This window comes from Anneissia japonica, unplaced genomic scaffold, assembly GCF_011630105.1.
Source record: "Anneissia japonica isolate Jap-2015-1 unplaced genomic scaffold, ASM1163010v1 scaffold199_len4679917_cov187, whole genome shotgun sequence".
NCBI classification, from domain to species: Eukaryota; Metazoa; Echinodermata; class Crinoidea; order Comatulida; family Comatulidae; genus Anneissia; species Anneissia japonica.
Genome location: NW_022686322.1, coordinates 3,086,456 through 3,107,921, shown reverse-complemented (window position 1 = coordinate 3,107,921; position 21,466 = coordinate 3,086,456). Strand labels below are relative to the sequence as shown.

Below are 21,466 nucleotides of genomic sequence, written 5' to 3'. Positions count from 1 at the left end.
TATATATACATTTTAATTTGCTTATTTATAATAATTATTCCATTTACAGCGCCTTGTTTACCAGAAGATTTTTTGTGCGGTTCGGGTGAGAATTGTATCAAACAGTACCTGAGGTGTGATGGTATCAACCACTGCCGTGACTTCAGCGACGAAAATGGGTGCACTTACGGTAGGAAATCTCTGACATGCCGATTTCAACTACGAGGACACAAATTAACATGTTGACTAATGCTCTGTTTTATTGTTGCGTTGAATCTTTCTGAATGGCTGATCAACCAGAACAAACTAGGGAATAAGCCTTACTCGCTTGTCCAATAAAACACAAGCGTTGTCCCCCTACCGCACGTGTTCACCAACTTCTTCAACTTTAACTTTGACTAAAATCACACAAAATGATGCGGTCAAAATTAAATATATATAAAATCAATTTACGCTGTAATTTTGTGCGACCTTAGCAACAGTATAAAAGAGGCGGGACATAGCGAAAAGGTCAATTTGCACTTCAGGCTGTTTGTCTACTGTTTGACCTTTTCATTGGTTTGACTAACTAGCGTACACATCTAGATGTGTATAAGAGACAGGGGTGTGAGTGTATGTATGTATATAAATGGTTATGTAGAAATACAGTCTATATTGCTAATGTTTATAGGTAACATGATTCAATTTTCATTCAGCTAATAGAGTAATCAATTTCTTTCTCAATATTATGTAAATAGCCCAAATAACCTATAGGCCTATGTAGGCTTTACCTTATACATATTTATACATATTTATACGTTTGTGTATTAAATAACTTGTAGTTTATGTCTATGTCAATATTTTAGGGGACTGTCGAAGCGATGAACTTTACAAATGTTCCAACGGGAGTGCCAGTGGAATATGTATCGACATATCCCACAAGTGCGATCGGATCAGTGACTGCTATGACGGCGAGGACGAGGATAAATGCGGTAAGAACACACATTAGTCAAGTAACTTGGTAATAATGGGCGTACCTTGACAGTTTCTCCTATTAATATGAGCCGTGCGCCCGGCCATGCACGTCTAGATATAAAGTTAGGCGATATCTCACGGTCACTCATATAAAAATACAGTACATTAACAAGCACATCTATGAAAGGAACGCACCGACACTGACATGCGAACATTAGTACATTATATTAATTTAGTAAATTAAATAATGCCCTGGAGTGTTTGGAATGTTTCAATCTACGCAAAGGGTCAATGAATCATTTTTTTTACTCCAGAGTGTAAAGTGAAAGAATTTAAATGCGTGGAGCGTGGAGGGTGTATTGACAAGAAACTTGTTTGTGACAATACAACGGACTGTACTGATGGCAGTGACGAGGAAGGATGCGGTAAGACATCTCACTACCATATTCTACAAGCAGAGCATAGTATAACCCATACGCTTTAATTTATTCACATAGAAATTTAGTGATACAATATAACGACACCAATGAGCGGGGGTGGAGAAGGCAGGCATTCGTCGAGAAAGCATCCTACTGTGATTGAGAAAAAACAATTTCGTCGTGGAGAGAAAAAAAAAATAATTACAGATTGCTAGCATCTAAAAATGATTAAATAAGCCTTTCACATGATTAATAAGTATTAAAATTTAGCAATTCAGAAATATTAACTTCACATTTCTTCGATAGATTTAATTTAATTATTCAATTTAACTTTACCTTAGCTTGTACTGCTCCTTGGCGGTGTCGTTTTCGCTTACTCTACCTCTAAACGCTCCTAGATTTCACTACCAAATGTGGTTTTTCGCAAAGCCGATGCTCGTGTGATTGTGAGTTTCCTACCTATCAGGTCCTATGCAGCCTGAGGCGGTACGTCAAGCCACCTCATGATGACACGCTGCGCGTCTTAAACTGCGGTGGTGAACCTTTCCTGTCATTCGACCCTAGTTCTACCCCCCTCCCCACCTCCTGTTATAATCCTACACTTTTGGAGTCCTTATGAGGTCGGCTTTACCCACCAGAACCCATATTGCATTATTATTAGGGGAAATCATTCCTTAATGTCTTTTCTCATATTTTGATATGTATTTGCAGACATCGATTGTACGGATGGTTGGAAGTGCCTTGACGACGCTTGTATACCCCATAGCTACCGATGCGATGGATATACGGATTGTCGGAAAGGAGAAGACGAATTAGAAGAAAACTGTGTCATTGCAACAACCGTTGCACCGGGTAATTACATTTTATTATATTCTAATAATATGAATTTTCACAAAATCCGGAGAGCGAGAATCCGACAATTATAGTCTAGTTATGATGATTATGGAGTTAAACGACTGTACAACAATAGAACCATTTGAAGGTATAACGCTTGAATTTCTGATCTCCAATCCATATTCATTGTATTGTGTAACAAAATGAACCATTTTATTACACACACACTGGTTAAAAGATATACTGTTCCATTAAACAATTGAGAGACAACTTTAAACTGATAATTTTTTAATTATTGTAAAGAATACTCATTGTATTGCACGAATAGATATATTCATTATTTGGTTTAGACTTTCCATGCACTTAACATATTATTCTTGGCATTGGATATTCCATAAAAAAAAGTAGATGAGTCCTCGTTTCTTTCGAATGGAGTTTTAACAAATGAAAATATTGTATTAGGTAGAAGGCGTACATATTAAGCAGAGAAATTAATGAAATGAAACCCAATTACATAACGGATGATTTCATTTCTAATTAAGTATTTTGTTTTGTGAAATGTGTTTTAGGGTAGTTAAGATTTAGAGCAGTGAGAGGGCTACAGAAAGAAATGGAAATAAATAAATAAAATAATATGTATTGTTTTGCTATTAAGTGGTATAAATACCCATTTTTTTTATCCACCTGCCAAATAGAAACGATCGATTTAGTTTCAGATCATTACATGCTATAATGATGCGAGTATTATTTTCTATTTTCATAGCTTGTTCGGCTGGAGAGTTTCAGTGCCTAAGTTTGGAGTGTATTCCCGGCACGTGGGTATGTGACTTTGAACAAGATTGTTCAGATGGCAGCGACGAATATGACTGCTGGGGTAATTAAACCGTCAATATATTTTGATAAGTAAATGCATTCTGTGCAGTTATATAACTACGATTTAAGGATAACCCATTTCATTTTTATAGTAAAGATATATTATCCGTGTACCACAACTAAAAAAATCCCCCATAATTGTTAATTAAGAGAATTATAAAAAATTTAGACAATAACATGATTTATTTGTTTACTGTAAAGGCCTATGTATTGACAGTAGAAAATAGACACGCACACGTAAAGCTACGTTTAATAACGTTAATTCGTTTTAATATAAGAACAAGAAATATAAATATAAATAATAGTAGTGAATATTTGTCAGAATGTTTCAACCGACATACTAATGATAGTCTGCCAGGCGTTCAGTTAATTTGCTACAGTAATATCATTTGAACAGAGATTGCCGTATATATATATATATATATATATATATATATATATATATTATATATAGGCCTATATGTAATGAACACACAACATTACAAAAAATGAATATTAATTGATTGACATACTAAACTGATCATGATGTTAGGCATACATTAACAATAGGAACAAAAAATATCGACATTGGTTCAAGACTATTAAAATACACATTTTGTTTACTATCCCGATGTTTTTCTCAAATATTTATTACCAGTATTATCTTTAATTATCACAAGTGAAGGTGTATGCCTATCTCCATGCCAAAGTTATTATCATGTGATTTAAAATGCAGAAGCTTATCGAATTTGTTGTAACAATGATGTAAATAAGATAACCATACTTAAGTTTTGTGTTCTACAATATTAAAGGATCGAGTTTTGAGGAATCATGTAGCTCCGGGGAGTTCGCGTGTGCAAGTGGCTTTCAATGTATCTTCGCAAGTTGGGAATGTGATGGATATCCTGATTGCTGGGATAGTTCTGACGAGATTGAATGTGGTACGTATTGTGGCCGACATAACTTTACGTGCACACGTCATGGTGTGTAAAAATGCGCTTCTCGGTTACGCGCTACATCACGGGCATCCAGTCATGCATCAAATGCCGTAAACCCATTTCGGACTAATTATTGACTTTTGTGTACCCGGTTTTTAAACTATATTAATTATTAGCAGCTGTGGCAGGGGAGGGGAGGAGGAAGAGGGGCGACCAGCCAGATAATACTAGCATTCCTTCGGATGCAACTCTTTCAGTTTGGAAATTATTTTTCTTGCTTTTAAAGAAGAAAAAAAAAACCATTATGTGCCAAAACGTCACAAAACAGAGTAACACAACCTGGTTGATCGAGCTCTGGCTAGATGGAACAGCCTAAAAATATAAGCCTTCACCGCCAGGCTGAGGTCTAAAAAAAACAAGGATTCCTTGAACCGAGATTGTAAGACTTAAAAATGGGTTTCAAATGGTCTTAAATTTAAATATAATGTATGAGATAATGATAATTCTTTGCACAACTCCACTACCCCCCCCCCCCAACCCAAAAAAAAAAGAACCCTAGAGAGGGATGAGCATCAGGAGCCTACATTCATCTCAGTCCCGTTATGGTTGGGGCTAAGTCAAAAAAATTATGATGTGGCAATTTTAGATACCTGGAAATTGAATTCTCATCTTCATTTATGTTTATGAAACACTATTATCAGAAACTTATTAATTTTAATTATTTGTTTAAAAAAATAGTAGAGAGGATGGGCTTCAAGAATGCACACATCCACCTTAACCCCACCATGGTTGGCCGGGGCTAAGGTAAAAAAAAATATGTTGTGGCAAATCTAGATGCCTGGAAATTGCACTTTCATATTCTTTAACATTTCTGTATATTTTTATCTGAGAGGAGGACTGTACAGTAGGCATACTAAGAGAGTTGACATTCACCTCTGCCCCACCATGTTTGCGGCTGAGGCTGAAAACAATTTAAGGGATTGGCGACTTGGATGTCTGGAAATGGAACACTCAGACTTAAAAAATAGTTTTCAAGGCTCTTAATTTTAAATATAATTGATTAGATAATTTGATGCGAATAAGTAGGAGGAAAGAATGAGCATCAGGAAAGTCCACATCCTCAGCTCCATGGCCGGGGATGAGGTGAAAAAAAAGTTTTAATTGTGCCTTAATTTGAAAAAAGATGTTCAATATTAAATAAATAAAGTATATGAGAAGGAGGGCCGGGGCAAGTATTACACCAATTTTTTAACTTTTTACATACAAAATCTAACTAATGTGGACCAATATTCTAAAATGTTGACCCATTTCATGCATATAAACAGAATAATTAGGACCATTTTAAAAATTTGGACCCATTTTACCCCTATAATCTAATTAATGTGGATCGACCTTTTAAGAAAGTGGACGCATTTAACTCGTACAACCTCAATATTGTGGACCAATAGCAAAAATGTATATATTTTATGCATAAAATTTAACTAATGTGGACCCATTCCATGCGTATAAACTAAATAATGTGAACCATTTTTTAAAAATCGGGACCCACTTTATGTGTAAATCTATCTAATGTGAACCAGCGGACCATGGTTTACAAGTAAAAAACTAAATAATGTGTACCTATTTCTTTACCTATTTTACTCATAAAATCGAATTAATCTTTTAAACTGTAGACCCATTGCGTGCATATAAACTGAATAATAGGGATCATTTTAAAAATTAAAATCCTTTTTACACCTAAAATCTAATGTGGACCCATCCCATAGTTAATTAGTCCCGACTATCTCAATAACTGGCTACGGCATTGATTGTCTCGTATGACACTGAAATAAAGTAAGCACAATTAGGACAAAGCTGCTTATCATAGAATGCAGATGTTTCATTTGTATAATACTTGTATTATATAGCCTATTTTAATGATTTGTAGCCCTATAATAATAATAATAATAATTTAATAATTTATTTATTTCGGTATAAACATCAAAATACATTTGGTAGCACAAAGGCTAAAAAAATTGTATGTACAAAATATTAATTACAATTATATAAAAATATAAAAACCATGAAAAATTGCACAAAGGCAAGCACAAGTCATACAAGTATAAAACAGTTAAAAATAAAAAAAAAAATTACTAGAATAATTAAAAACTACATTAAAAAACAGCAAAATTTAGTCAAAAAAAAAATGAAATAAAAGCGAAAAACATCAATAAGAAGCAGCATAGTCATTGTTTAGAAGTCTAACGATAGTATTAACTGGTGAAATTCTATACCTCTCATGTTTACATATTGGCACTTCCAGCAATTGGTATGTTCTTAGATTTCTAGTAGGCATGTGGTAATTAGGTAACAATTCTCTAAGTTCAAGGTAAGTACATTTCTTCTGTGTTCTAAAGTAGGCACATTTAAAACATTGCATGTATTAACATAATTGTTGTAATCTTTATCCAGAATAATCCTGAACGCCCTTTTCTGTACACGTTCAACAGCATTCCTATTATGATGGGTTAGCGCACCATGCCATACAGGAGCTGCATACTCAAGCACGGGTCTAATATAAGCCTTATAAACACTGATGAGATCATCAACAGTTCTATTAGCACGTTTAAGAATGGACAGTGCAAACAAACGCCTAGAGGCTCTGGCAACAGTATCATTAGTATTAATAATAATAATAATAATAATAATAATAATAATAAATTAATAATAATAATAATAATAATAATTATTATTATTATTATTATTATTATAAAATAATAATATTATTACAATTATCAGAATGCAATGGGTTCACATGCGTAAGTAGTGGGATATGCCTGCCACGAGGCTGGAAGTGTGATACGTGGGACGACTGTGATGACGAATCGGATGAAGCTGATTGTAATGGAGATTACTGTAAGTATCTTCACAAAATTAAAAACATTTAATAAACACTTTCACCGAGCCTGTACAGGTTTTTTTTTTACAAACAAACCTAGCACAAATAGACACTTTGAACCTATTAATTATCGTCTTCTGCCTGTGTATGCTTATTCCTATTAATTACAATATTTAAAAAACAAAAGAAGATTGTAAACCATTTCAATGTTTGTTTTGATCTTCAAAGATATATACTCCTCTTCATTGTCGTCGTCGTCTTCAAGTGAATCATCTGAATCTGAATCACAGGGCTCTTCTGATGATGAGTCTGCTCCTGATTTACAGGACTCATCTGAATCTGTATCTAAACCTGGTTCTCAAGGTTCGTCAGACGCTGAGTCTGCTCCAGATTCACAGGACTCATCTGAATCTGTATCTAAACCTGGTTCTCAAGGTTCGTCTGACGCTGAGTCTGCTCCAGATTCACAGGACTCGTCTGACGGTGTATCTCCACCTGGTTCTCAAGGTTCGTCTGATGGTGAATCTGCTCCTGATTCACAGGATTCGCCTGACGGTGTATCTACACCTGGTTCTCAAGATTCGTCTGATGGTTCGTCTGATGGTTTGTCTGTACCTGATTTACAGGACTCGTCTGACGGTGTAACAAAACCTGGTTCTCAAGGTTCGTCTGATGGTGAGTCTGCTCCTGATTTAAATGCCTCGTCTGACGGCGTAACAACACCTGGTTCTCAAGGTTTGTCTGACATTGAGTCTGCTCCGGATTCACAGGACTCGCCTGACGGTGCATCTACACCTGGTTCTCAAGGTTCGTCTGGTGGTGAGTCTGCTCCTGATTCACATAACTCGATTGACGGTGTATCTACACATGGTTCACAAGGTTCGCCCGATGGTGACTCTGCTGCTGATTCACAGGACTCGTCTGACGGTGTAACAACACCTGGTCATCAAGGTTCATCTGCTCCTGATATACAGGACTCGTATGACGGTGCATCTACACCTGGTTCTCAAGGTTCGTCTGATGTTGAGTCCGATTTTGGATCAGTGGGCTCGACTGTCAGATTATCTACACCTGGTTCACAAAGCTCTTCTGATGGCGAGTCTACTCCTGATTCACAGGGCGCATCTGATGGTGAATCTACAATTGCATCAGAACTGGGATCATTTGTGGAACCTACTACTGAGATCAGTGGTTCAGTCGATGTCCAGCCTGAAAATTCTGACTCCGAATCTGCCATTAGGTCTGCAGGCTCTTCTGATGTTGGATCTGAATCTGGTAGACGCAAGCGGTCAGCCAACAATGGTCCCGTTCAAATTGGAAGCGATGCCGACTATTTTACAACTGAGTATATCGGAAATAACGCAGCATCAACGGAACCAACTACTACTGTTGAATCAACCGTGGAACCAAGTGAGTCATTTATATTTAAAGAAATTATATTAACTAAGACAAATAGGACTACGCTAGGAAGGTTAAAACAATTAGTGTTCATTTGTTAACCCATATAAATTATTAGTGAATTTTAAAATTATTTTTTGAGGTTGCACTAGGTCGAAGTTGCTAGAGTAAGTTATAGTGATGGGGTTAACCCATGGAGCTTCTTAAAGTGTTCTTATGACACCTCATTGGCGTACTATTTCCTCATATGAGTGCAAAACAATAACAAAAAACAAAATGCAGTCATTTTTTTTAATCTATTGACGAAAATGAAATAACATAGATTTATCACAAGCTGTTTATTCATTTAAACCCAAATAATTTCTATCCTAATTATAGAGTGTGCAGGTGGATTTAGCTGTCTTTCCGGTGAATGTCTTGAGAGCTGGATGGAATGTAACAACTACCCTGATTGCTCAGACGGCAGCGACGAGTATTTGTGTGGAAGTGTAGATAGCAGTATGTATTAATTTTGGAAACATCTTATTCATAAGTTCCCCATACAAATATGATTAAAGTACTTCATGTAGCAATTGTTTTATTTATTAGTCATAACAGTTAACAAGGCCCTGGGAGGACTACAATCAGAAAATTGATTTTGCGCTTGTACATTATGATGTTTTGAACGACCTAGCGTTCCTTTTTGCCTGACGAATCTCTCCGTTTTGGATGGAATAATTCCCTATAAACTAAAATGAGTTTTAAAGATTGTAGTTAAATACATCTTGAATAAAGACATCTCGTAGTTTAAACTGCATCTGAATGAAGGATGAAGCTGTATTGGAAAGTAATCAAATACAAATACAAATACAAATGTTACAAATTCACTCGCATTCCGTACAAGATTTAAATTTTCAGAAAACATTTGTATTCTTATCCTTTTGAGTTATGGACTATTATGTGTTATATTAATATATTGTTGTTTTTCTCTAAAGTGTGTAACCCAGGAGAGATTAAATGTCGTGGCGAGGACAGGTGCATCGACGCGCTGCTTGAATGCGATGGTGAAGACGATTGCCTTTTTAACTCGGACGAAACAGAGTCATACTGCTCCCGCAACAGTACAGGTATCGCGTATTGACGAACACCCTCATTCTCTATATCGAACAATATTTCATTGTAATATTACTACATAATATAATACATAATACATAATACAATTATAGTCAAGATGGTTTCTTATAAGAAATAAAGAATAATAATAATAATAGACACTGGTGGTGGGATATAGAGCAGCGTTCCACAAACTTCAAACATATGACTTGAGAAGTGAACAACTGTTCCACTTATTCAAAAATGTTTAACTCAAAAATTTGAGCACAATTTTTTAAAAATTGTTTTTATTGAAGTATTAGCTATGTTTTACGTCAATATAGTTCAATGGTTCAAATGTAATGCTGTTGTAGCTGACAAACTTGTTGTCTACATAATTTTCTAGGAGTTGTTTGTCCGGACAAATATTTCATGTGCGATTCTGGTAAATGCATTCACGAATACAGCAAATGTAACTCTGTGTTTGACTGTTTTGATATGAGTGACGAACGAGATTGCATAAATTCAGGTGACAATCTATTTTCATAATGTTAATTATAAAGCCCTGCCCAGACTATCAACTTTTATTTAACAAACAACTGTTGTATGCCCATATATAGTCATGATACCTATTATGATCATGTTGTGATGTCATGACGAAATTTAGGTATCTCACATGTTTTTGTCAAATACAGTTCAATAGTCTGAACAAGGCTTAAGTTATATTAGGCTATGTTCTCACACGGCAGCTAACGGTTAGCAGGATCCGGATCGAAAAAATTGTAAACGCGTACGTGTGATTGGTTGATGATAGAAACGCCCTCAACTTGCTAACCGATAGCGCCTGCTAACCGTTATCGTATCAGGATACCGCTAACGGTTAGCGCTAACTGATCGGGCGTTCTCACGCAGGTGCTAACGGTTAGCGCTAACGGTTAGCTCCCGATCCGGATACTAGGGCTCTCGTGAGAACCAGGCTGTAATTACTTTAAAGCCTGGTTCTCACGAGAGCTCTAGTATCCGGATCGGGAGCGCTAACGGTTAGCGCTAAACGTTAGCGGTATCCGGATACCGCTAACGGTTAGCAAGCGCTATCGGTTAGCACGTTGACATTGAGCGTGTTTCTATCATAAACCAATCACACGTACGCGTTTACCATTTCCAGTTTCTTATTGGCCAGTTATTCGATCATCATATTCTTGATATCCGGATCGGGATCTTCTCGTATGGACGCACGGCAGCTAACGGTTAGCAGGATCCGGATCCTGCTAACCGTTAGCTGCCGTGTGAGAACATAGCCGGAGACAATCTCTGAAAGATGTTGCACAATAACCTGGAATGCACAGAGAGGGAAGCTTAATTGAATAAAACCAAGGAATACAATGATATCTATGTGCAGCACTTATAATCTAATTAGTGTTTTGTTTAATGTAATAACCATCAACATATGCTAATAATTTTTTTATTTTATTTTTTTACTTATGAAAATTAGGTAAACAACATAGGGAGGCCAGATAGCCACATAGTCGCCATGACTAGTGGCTAATAATTAGCCTCCCCTTAACTAAACTTATCTAAAAACATACATCAAATAAAGACTCAAACAAAGACTGCAAATGGTTAAATTTTTAAAGAATTCAATTAAATTTTGTTTTTCGAGTCTATTACTGATTGTGGTAGACTATTCCAGAATAAGATAACGGAGGGATAAAACGATGAATTAAAGGAGAGAGTGCAACCAAATGGAACAAAAAATGGAGTTGATTGCCGTCTGGGCTTAACATTAGAATTAACCTTGATTTGTGTAATAATATATTATTTTTAATATAATATTGTTATTTATAATATACTATAACAAATCATAATAATTATGTAATAATATAATAATTACTATTTATAATCCCAATATATAAATTCGAAAACAACTCATGAATATTAAAAAAATAGTCATTAAATATTGAACACCTAAATGGTAATTTTACACCTAATCGTCACATTAACAATAATGTAGGTACATTTTGCAATGGTACACGTCTATAAATTGTGATATCAACCGCCATTACGGTCTATTTATAAATGTGAATTTAACTTCATAGACATTGAAGCTAGTGTAACATTTGAATCTGGTTGGCACGAGAATTATAACGACATTACAATTGATGAAGATATCTACAAAGAATTTATCGATGCGTTTTACAAGAAACGAGACTTTGAAAGGGTGAAAGGAGAGGTTCCTCCTGACTGGTACGGCTTTATGTCATTCAGTTCAACTCCAGACTACAGTGACTTAGAGGACGTCCTTAAACTGACGAAAGATGAGATTGAAGACCACGGTCATCAGGCTAACGACTTTATCTTACAGTGTACGTTCGACCAGAACCAATGTTCGATCAGGTAAATTGAAATACGCTATTTTTCGGCAATGTTTAAAAATCTAGAGTCTAGAGTACCCATTATTTATAGTAGATTAATTTAAGCTATCCAAGAGCACAGTAATGTATTTACAAAAAACTTGACGAAAGCTTATCCATGCAGGTACAAGCAACTTACTCATATTAAATTAAATATTTTGTAAATATCCTAGTATCTAGATGTATTTATAAAACGCCATTGTCGCATACTTTGTTGTTATAAAAACAAACTTGGTCTTCAATGTACAATTTTAACAGCAAACCCTGAATTAAGGAATCGTAACACATTTATTATTTTATTATTATCTCATAACGTTTGCACTATAGAACAAAAAACAATTCTTAATCTTTTAAGACTAACGGGAATTATACATTGTTTTCCTCCACAGGGACTTCATTCATTTTGAAAATGACGCGTATGGGAACTGCTTTATCTTTAATCATGGGCAAAATGGTGAACCCGTCAGAAATTCAACTCGCACTGGAGCAAAATTTGGTAAGACATTTCACAACAACCTTCCCAGAATCACACTCTATGACAGATTACACAAATTGAATTGCTGATACTAACGGAGATCATTTTGAATGAGACATTGATCTTTTTTTGCTACTTTACAGACTATAAATATTTTATCGTTCTAATTTGAATTTAAAGCTAATAATGTACCTTTCCCGAGTGTCAATCAAACCTAACAACTGACCAATCAGATAATCGCTAAGATTACGCGCTTGTCCCAAAGACATACATATCAGCAACTGTATTATCTTATATCTATCTTCCGGCGAGTACAAGCATCTCATGTAGGGATCATCGTAAAAAATAATGAAAATTAAATCTTGCACAATAACAGGCTTAAAGCTGACTCTATTTACGGAGCAGGAGGAATACATTAGTATCTACGGAGGCGAGGCTGGCGTACGAGTAGTCGTCGATAGCAGCGACAGGCTAAAGTTTCCAGAAGATGAAGGCATAACTATCAGACCAGGAGTGATAACTTCACTTAGCCTGAGATATGTACGTATAAAAAAAGATCACTTTAGGCATTTTGACCCCGACTCCTCTTTGGCGCTGCCACTGGTTTAATGGCCATATATGTAATGATTTAAACTAAATATGGACATCAAGATTCGGGAAGCTTTTGGCTCATACCATTTTTGTCCTTTTGCTGCAAATAAAAATACCATTAAAGGCAGATAGACTGGACTATTCTTGCCGCTGCTGGAGAAAAATGGTAAACATCGTAATTTGTACTTTTGTGAATATTATTATTCATCCAATCTTCTGTGCCCGAAGGCTTGTAATAAATAGGCCTCCTTTTAACATAATAAAACATGAATATAAATTAGGTGAGGGTTTCTAATTATATATTCCTATAATCATATATGCATAATATACGTACTTTAATAAATTAATAACAATATTCACATATTTAGACGACATTAAATTAAAGAAATTAAATATTGGAGTGTTTTTGTGAAAATAATGTGGTAGAAATATTTTTCTACAGTGAAATATGGACACACTAAAACAAAATGATATTCATCTTATATTTTATCTAAGCTACATAACTTGCATAATCTGTCCTTTTTTTCTATTTCTATTCATCTACAACCGTTCTACCTCTAGTTCTAAAATACCCAATCTAAGTTTTGTAAAGATTCTCTTACATTTAAAATCAGGAATTTGTATCAAGTATTCATTTACTCCAAACGTATGCTTGAACATCATATAATGTATAGTATAAAATAGCCTGTGACATTTTATCTGACGTCACAGGTCAATGACCTTCGGCCACGGAAGACCAGTTGGCATGATGATGCGTCCTGGATTGGACACAAACCTAATAAACATGTCGAGTTGAAAAGATTTTATATATCGTAGTTTAACGGGTTCGTGTGCTGCATTTTGACTATTATAGAACGTTGTCACAAAACTCGGGCACCCGTACGGTAATTGCTCATCAGAAGGTAATGAGAGGTACCATGATATGCTGAACCAGGCATATGGTGTTAACAAGTATGTTTATGGCTACGACCGGAAGGTATGTCGATAAATAGAAAGCTACCATATTGCAGAGTATAACGATGATGATTATAATAATTCAATTCACAGAGGTATATCATTTAAAATAAGCAAAGAAATTGGTAAATTGAAAGTTAGAGGGGTTTTGAATTTCATAATAGGCGGTATGTCCTAAAACTTCATTTTCTAATTACTGTTACTGTACAATGCAACAAAGTAACATTTGAAAACTATCTGAACACATTTTGTATAATAGTCTTGTGAGAAAAGCTGTGTCCTCGTCAAAATCAAGGAAAGGTGCGAATGTTCAGATGCAGTTTCGCTAAAAGGTGAAAGGTGCAGGGTCCTGAACAAAGATCGAGGTAGGTATTGACACACACACACACACACACACCTACACACACACACTTTTGAAATCGGCCATTGTTATAATCTACATGCATAATCCATATTAAGAATACATAACCCTCGCATATAATTCCTTGGAGACAGTCAACAGCAGAGATCCCAAGTTTGAAAACCCAAAAATAGGGAGATTTTTTTCATGAAGCGATCGCCTCCTGTAGCGACGCGCTGTGACGCCTTACAACGCGCTGTGCAACATGAAAGTATTACACAAAATGAAGAAAACAAATAATTTTCATCAATTTGTTTACTTTTATTTAACAATTTTACATTTGTTTACACATTGCAGTTGGCCTAAAATATAAATTTATAAATATTATCATTTAGCTAGTAAAGCGTTCTTGGCAGCAGTCAACAAGGCTTTGCTTGGTTCATTGGCATGTTAGAGGCTATGGCTGATTTATTACATCTCATCAAAGAACATAGAATTCTAGCAAGGTAACTGCAACTTGCAAGATTCACACGTTTGCTGAAAAATTAAAAAAAATATAGGCCTATATATTTTAATTTAGTTAGTAAATCATACTACATGTTTTATGTCAGCATTTATATATGTCTAGCCTATAACAACTGGTACATAATGCCATGAAAAAAACATTAAATCCTGCCTCGCAAGGCTCCATCTATACGTGCGTAACTAGGCCTATACCGCAGAGTCACAACCACCACTACACACACGCCCACCCAACACAACACACATACAGTACATACCCTGCAGTGTTGCAGATAGAGCCTAGGCCTAAGCCCTACATGTATTTCGGGATCGATATTAAAATAAACTTCATTTTTCGGAAGACTGCTTAGATGCTGTCTCTTATACACATCTAGATGTGTATAAGAGACAGCAGTCAACAGCTAAACAGATAGTACTACACTAACGGTACAGTAGTAGCAGTGTCTCACCCAACAACCCAAAACAGGTATTTCATGATCGCTTATGATATTAAATAGAAATCTTACTAGACTGAAGTAAATTCGTGACGTATTTTGCAAGTTTAAAAGTACAATTTAAATATTAGATGGTATACTCTTTAATAAGTTGTTCTTACAATTGGATTTGATAAGAAATAGGCTAGATGTGTATTTTTAATCAAAAAAATAATTTACTTATTAATTGTTAGACTGTGTCCTATGTCAGTTTTTAAAAATATATGTAATTACGCTGGTGTCAGGAAAAAATTTTTTGGCAGTTATAAATTAAACCATAAAATAGCCATCTAGCTCCATCTTAACTTTATAATTGTATATGAAGACAAATAGTATCATAGACTATCGTATGCCTTTAGTTATTATTACACATTATATTCAGCCAAAATAATTTTTTTTGTCATTTCAGACATTTGCAAACAGCTAATGTATTTCTTTTACCAGCGGCAACTGCTTGGATGTGATTGCAAACAGCAGTGCAGGTCAGAAGTAACACGTTTTGCCAAATACCATTTAAAATCTCAAAAGTTATCACTATCAGCTTCCTATGATTTATAATTCATGTACAGTATATCTACTCATGAACAGTTTTTTTTTACATAGCCCTATGTTATCTTACTATAAAATTGTTTAATGTCTTTAAGATGTTATTATGTCTTTAACATGTTTCTAACAAATTTTATTTGAAAAAACATGTGGCATGCCATATCATGACATATGGGCATAAAACAGGTTTTTTTTGTCAAAAAAAAAGTCTGGACAGAGCCTATAACATACGGGTGCTTATTTGTTTGATATGTTGTCATTAACAAAAAAGGATGAGAAGGATAGCCGTCAATTTAGTCAATCGCAACTGAGAAATTGTTGCAAATCATCAACCCACGTTACCGCCTTAACTATAGCTCACTTCTCTGAGGGCAATTGCATTTTTTTTTATTGGGCACCTCACTTAGGGTAGCCATCTCATCGAGACTTGTTCTTATTGGTCATTCCCTAACGTTTGAATTTATTCATTATATAAAAAATGTATTTAGATAGATTTATTTTAAACGATGAATAAACTTGAAACTTTTGACTTGGTGAAAATTTACATTGTACCGTAATTTGTAGAGTTGTTTTTATAACATCATATATTTTTTTAAATTTCAGTGAACAGTACTATTCAAAGACAGTCTCTCAATCGCTTTGGCCGTCAGAGGTTTATCTGGTAATCATTCGTATACGTTTTATACAATTCAATAAAACCTTCATAAGATGCAAAATAATAAAATGTTAGAATAAGAAGATATTTCTCTTGCCAATCATTATTTACACACGCATAAATAAAACAGTTATTTTGTTATTTGCATAGGATTTTCTGATAGCTAATTTTAAGTTTTAGCAAATACTGAATTGTTTCGAGTTGTATTTAATTGGAAGTGTATAATCAATTTGATTGATTCTTTTGGATTAGAGATTCTTCAGATATACCACAGATGGTACAACTTTGAATTTCTATTTCCTTAATTGATATAATATATCTGGAACCTGATGATTTTCTCCGAATGCTGATGTTAATTTTATATATGATCACGTTCACAATCATTTCTTGAATCATTATTCAAGTAAAACACGTATTATTGGAAACTAAACTAAACTTACCTAGCGCTTCACATAAAATGTTATTTAGGCTTATTAGCTAAACAATGACAGTACTGTATACTCAATACAGTTTTTACACTTACGACTACAGATGAACAACATTCCATTCACCACATCTTTCTTTTCTAATTTTGATAAATTTGTTTTTATCTTGATAGAAACATTTGCTGAAAAGTATTCATAATATCAACAAAAAGACGAACGGTATCAACGACATGGCCTCTGTCAGGTATTATAGATCAATACTCATCAATAACTAATACTATATTTTTTAATTTAAGATAACAGCACAATTCAGTGCAATGCCAGGGAGCAGCAAAAAAAAAAAATAAAAAAACAACTTTGCCACGGCTTCTTTTGATTTGTTTACTTGTTCTGTGCATCGGTTAGGCAATGATCACGGCCGGCTGCTTGTGGGTTGTGAGGTGCCTAATATGTGGGGTGCAGCGCTTCGTATCTGCAAAGAAAGGCGCTTTACAAATGTTCTGATTGGATTGGATTAGAGTAAACCACTGTCATCCACTGGATGTGCTGCTCCCCTAAATGGAGCAGCACCTTAAGATGAAATAAATTAATTATAACACAGATTAATATATTTTTGAGTACAAATAATCATACGATATTAATTAGAAAACTTATCTGTCGCATCGGTTTCAAATGGAATAATGGTGAAATGTTTTATGAAACTTTGTAGAGTTGTTTTAACTATTTTTTTAGAGAAAATATCGCCAGATTAGCAATATATTTCGAGGAGTTGAATTTTGAGAGCACGGTACAGGAACCAGCATACCAGGTAATGATGAAAACAAAATATACATATTAAATTATTCATAAATATTGGTAGTGATGGATATAATAATGCGTATGATAATGCAATCATGATAATGGTACGGTAATGATAGTATTGAGGCCACATGGTACATTATGGTACCGTACATGATATTATTAATGCCGCATATAAATATGAAGGTGATGATGATAGTTGCAATGGGAGCACTAGGCGTTGGCCCAAATTTAAAAACGATAATAAACTAGGGTGACCTAAGTAATAAGCGCAAATGTTGTGCAGTTTAAGGTTAATGTTTCCATACAGTTTCATACGCATTTATATATACAAATAAAATAGACCTAACCGCACATTAAGTTGATTTAGTTTCTATGTGGAATCTTTCAGTAAATCCCAATTCACTCAATGCTGTAATGAAAGCCTATACACATCATATTCTTGATAAACTATAATTTTTAAATGCGGATGTTTTTGTATATCAATGAAAATAATAATAAATAGTCCGTTTCATAACGCGTATTTACGGAGGAATACAGAGTATGGGTTCCTTTCATACATGATATGAGATGGCTATATTATTATGTTTATATACCTTGTTTTTTGACGCAGTTGATGGTTTATTCTACTACTACTATTTATAACTACACTAATCGAATAATGATGAAGATGAGCATTAATATTAATAATGATGATGACATGACAATATTTTGTTTTCATTACTTTTTTTTTAAGGTGGAGAGTTTGTTCAGCGACATCGGTGGTACAGCGGGCCTCTACATTGGCATCTCATTTATTAGCTTTTGCGAGTTCATTGAACTACTTTTTCAGCTTGTGAAGCAAATCAAAAGATACCACAGTGTAGGAGCTAAAAACAGTCGTTGCGACGATCTCAAAGTATAAACATATATCTTTCATTAAAGACAAAAAAGACGAGCAATAACAATAATACAACAGCGTTATGAACAAGAAGATACCTTTAAATGTCATAAAATTAGGACTAGAAAAAAATAACAAAAACATCCTCTTACGATTAGCAGATGTTATAATGTAAGGATTTGAAAGTACCCCAAAATACAACGGCTTTATAAAACCAACTTCACAGAACAGAAAGCCTGTAATATTTACGCCTAGAAAATTATTCCTGGCTCACCAAATCGCAAACCTTAAAAATAACCTCAACAAACAGTATACATACATATAACTAAATATAACCGTTTGTATAGGCCTAACTCAATATTACAACGGACTTTATCAAGTGCCGAAATATCATATTGTAATTTAAAATCTAGTAGGATAGGTCTCCATTATAATTAATTATTGTAATAATGGGATTAACCAGCATTTATTTATTTATTTTTTAAATTAAATATTTTCTTTTGACTAATTTTCCTTGTTTGTGGGAGCAAAATGTTCTATGATTGGGGGTAAAATTTTGCTTGGTCAGACAATTTTAGCACTGTTTCTTTTTTCGATCCATACTATATGATTTTATAATTGTCATTTTATGTAGATTGGTCAAGACAGTTTAGTACATATAATAATTTGTTTTATTTATTATATTTTATATTAAAATTTTAATTAACTTTTATAAGTTTTTATGTGTGAAGGTTTGACTATTTTATTTACAAAACTGGAGAGCCACAATGATAGCGTTGATAGCTCCTGGTACTTTTGGATGCCCTTTTCTCTCAGTTCTTTTTTGTATGATTGTAATGTTTATCTGAAAACCGAATAAACTATAAAAATAATAAAAAAAATAACCTACAATATTGCTGTCGATGCATTACTACATAAATTATAAACAATTTATGGCACAGGGCATATTGATCTGCAGCCTTTTCATTTACAGGTAGGACCTGTCGCTCGATAGTAATAATCATGTGTGCGATCCAAAAAGCTAATGTGTTTACCAAAGTAGTGTAATTTTTTTGATATGCACAATAAATAGACGGTTAGATTTACGTCACTTAGGCTCAAGTTACAGATTATCAAATATTGTTATAGGTTCTTTGTTGAATTATTTAGACCTGTATTGGATATGACGTTAATATACTAAATAAAATTGGTCAGATATTATACTAATAGTAACAAAGTGGAAGACACTTGCATAATAAATGCATGGAGTAGACACCGGTGTACTTACGTAAAGTGCACCGTCATATACTTACATCATAATTGATGCAATTATCATGCCGTATACACCTCCGTAATTACATTAATGCTTATAATAGACACTACCGTACTATACTTGCGCATAATATTATTATTGCATATTGATTAAAGTGTTTTCATATTAAATTAGACATGTACGATGGCTGGGTATTGTATTTATATGATTTATAGACGAGTGGCCATCTGATTGATAGTTTTATCGTAGACATCATTTGTTACAAGTCATTATTTTGCAACAACGTGAATCCTCATCACAAGCTCTTGGCTCACATGGAATAAGCTGTTGCCAAGTTGAATTTTGAATTTATATGCCAAATTTTACCAAAAAATTGCAAATTGTACACTTTTTTATACAAGAAATGTGTATTTTGAGTCTAGTCTGTCACTGGAAGATTTAATTTTAATGTAATCGATATCACACGAAAACTATTAACATTATCTATCGAAGGATGTATATGATAACATATTATTGTGACCCAAAAATTACCAAAAACCGATTTTTAACGATTTAAAAAAAATAAATTTAATAATACATGTTTTATTAAATAATTAAGAAAATATTAATATTTTTGGTATCATTTGAAAGCTATAAAATTACCCTTTCGAATGAAATGATGTAAATGACGATACATATTATATTTATACTTTGAATCTGAATTTGTCTACGTAGTAGCTTCAAAATACCAATGCATTTTTATGGGAGATGATATTTGACATACTTTAACTTCAAAATTAAAAGGAATACTATCTGAAATTGTTACAAGCGGTTTATTTTTTTATGTGGTCAGTCAGAGAAAATATCAGATAAAGATGTTGTTAGCTTAGTTTTTTCATAATTATTGAATAAATCATGTGTATTATTTAATTTAACATAATGTAGCATTATAGTATCATAAACATCCTTTGATAGACACTTTTAATAGCTTTCATATGATCCCAAATATATGAAAATTAGCCTTTGACTTCAAAATACAAAATAGATAATGTCAGAAATTATTGTAGGTGTTATATTTTGAATGTGGTCAATTTTTGAGAAAGTATCAGACGAAGAGGTTGTTAGCTTTGTATTTTTCGTATTTATTTATTAAAACATGTATTATCAAATTTAGCCAAAAGTTAAAAAAATATGTTTTTTGGTAATTTGTGGGTCGACAGATAATTTTAATAGCATTCGTATCTTACCAATTTCGTATTGTAATAAATCTTCCAGTGACGGACTAGCTTCAAAATATCGTTTTTTGGTAAAACATGTAAAATTTACCATGTTTGGCTAAATTTGGCCAAAATTCAGCGTGGCAACAACCCGTTCCGTGCTGGTGATAAGGATTCAACTTGTTGCCAGCTTCTAACAAATGATGCCCACGAAAAATTGTTCTAGCACTTTTAAATTGTAATATGTATACATTAAAAAAAATGAAGAGACAATTTGTAATTATAAATCTATGTTACCCGTATTTAATTACATGAAAATAACGTATCATCTTATCTCAGGCCTAACTTATCTATATTATATATAACATTTTGTTAAGTTTCATTATATAGCTAAATATATGCACTTTGTTTATCGTTTTTATATTTATACTATCGACTACATCTTGCAAAATATATGTTATCACAGGAATGGCAAAATATTTTATAGTGCTCATCAATAAATCAATGAATAGTAAATCAGCCTGCCATTTAATTTTTTTTTCATTATTTAAAACACTTCTTAGTACATAGGGATAGGTTTATATTTTTTGTACATGTTGCACATGCATACAATTATACTTTTGTC

At 33.8% G+C, this 21,466-nt stretch overlaps 1 protein-coding gene across 1 annotated transcript in view; it reads left to right on the top strand.

Annotated features, from left to right (window-relative positions):
* The window catches only part of LOC117114556 (low-density lipoprotein receptor-related protein 1B-like), a 22,626-nt gene extending 2,917 nt beyond the window's left edge, over positions 1–19,709 (top strand). Inside the window, exons 3-23 of the mRNA XM_033258234.1 lie at positions 50–169; positions 825–950; positions 1,248–1,358; positions 2,064–2,204; positions 2,950–3,060; positions 3,851–3,979; positions 6,755–6,871; positions 7,083–8,264; positions 8,631–8,750; positions 9,227–9,358; positions 9,730–9,852; positions 11,420–11,717; positions 12,124–12,230; positions 12,586–12,749; positions 13,654–13,776; positions 14,014–14,119; positions 15,499–15,571; positions 16,239–16,296; positions 16,889–16,959; positions 17,448–17,523; positions 18,250–19,709. Of these exons, the coding sequence (XP_033114125.1) occupies positions 50–169; positions 825–950; positions 1,248–1,358; positions 2,064–2,204; positions 2,950–3,060; positions 3,851–3,979; positions 6,755–6,871; positions 7,083–8,264; positions 8,631–8,750; positions 9,227–9,358; positions 9,730–9,852; positions 11,420–11,717; positions 12,124–12,230; positions 12,586–12,749; positions 13,654–13,776; positions 14,014–14,119; positions 15,499–15,571; positions 16,239–16,296; positions 16,889–16,959; positions 17,448–17,523; positions 18,250–18,417 (3,656 nt within the window). The 3' untranslated portion in view covers positions 18,418–19,709. The remainder of the gene's footprint in view (positions 1–49; positions 170–824; positions 951–1,247; positions 1,359–2,063; positions 2,205–2,949; positions 3,061–3,850; positions 3,980–6,754; positions 6,872–7,082; positions 8,265–8,630; positions 8,751–9,226; positions 9,359–9,729; positions 9,853–11,419; positions 11,718–12,123; positions 12,231–12,585; positions 12,750–13,653; positions 13,777–14,013; positions 14,120–15,498; positions 15,572–16,238; positions 16,297–16,888; positions 16,960–17,447; positions 17,524–18,249) is intronic.
* The last annotated feature ends 1,757 nt before the right edge of the window (positions 19,710–21,466 follow it).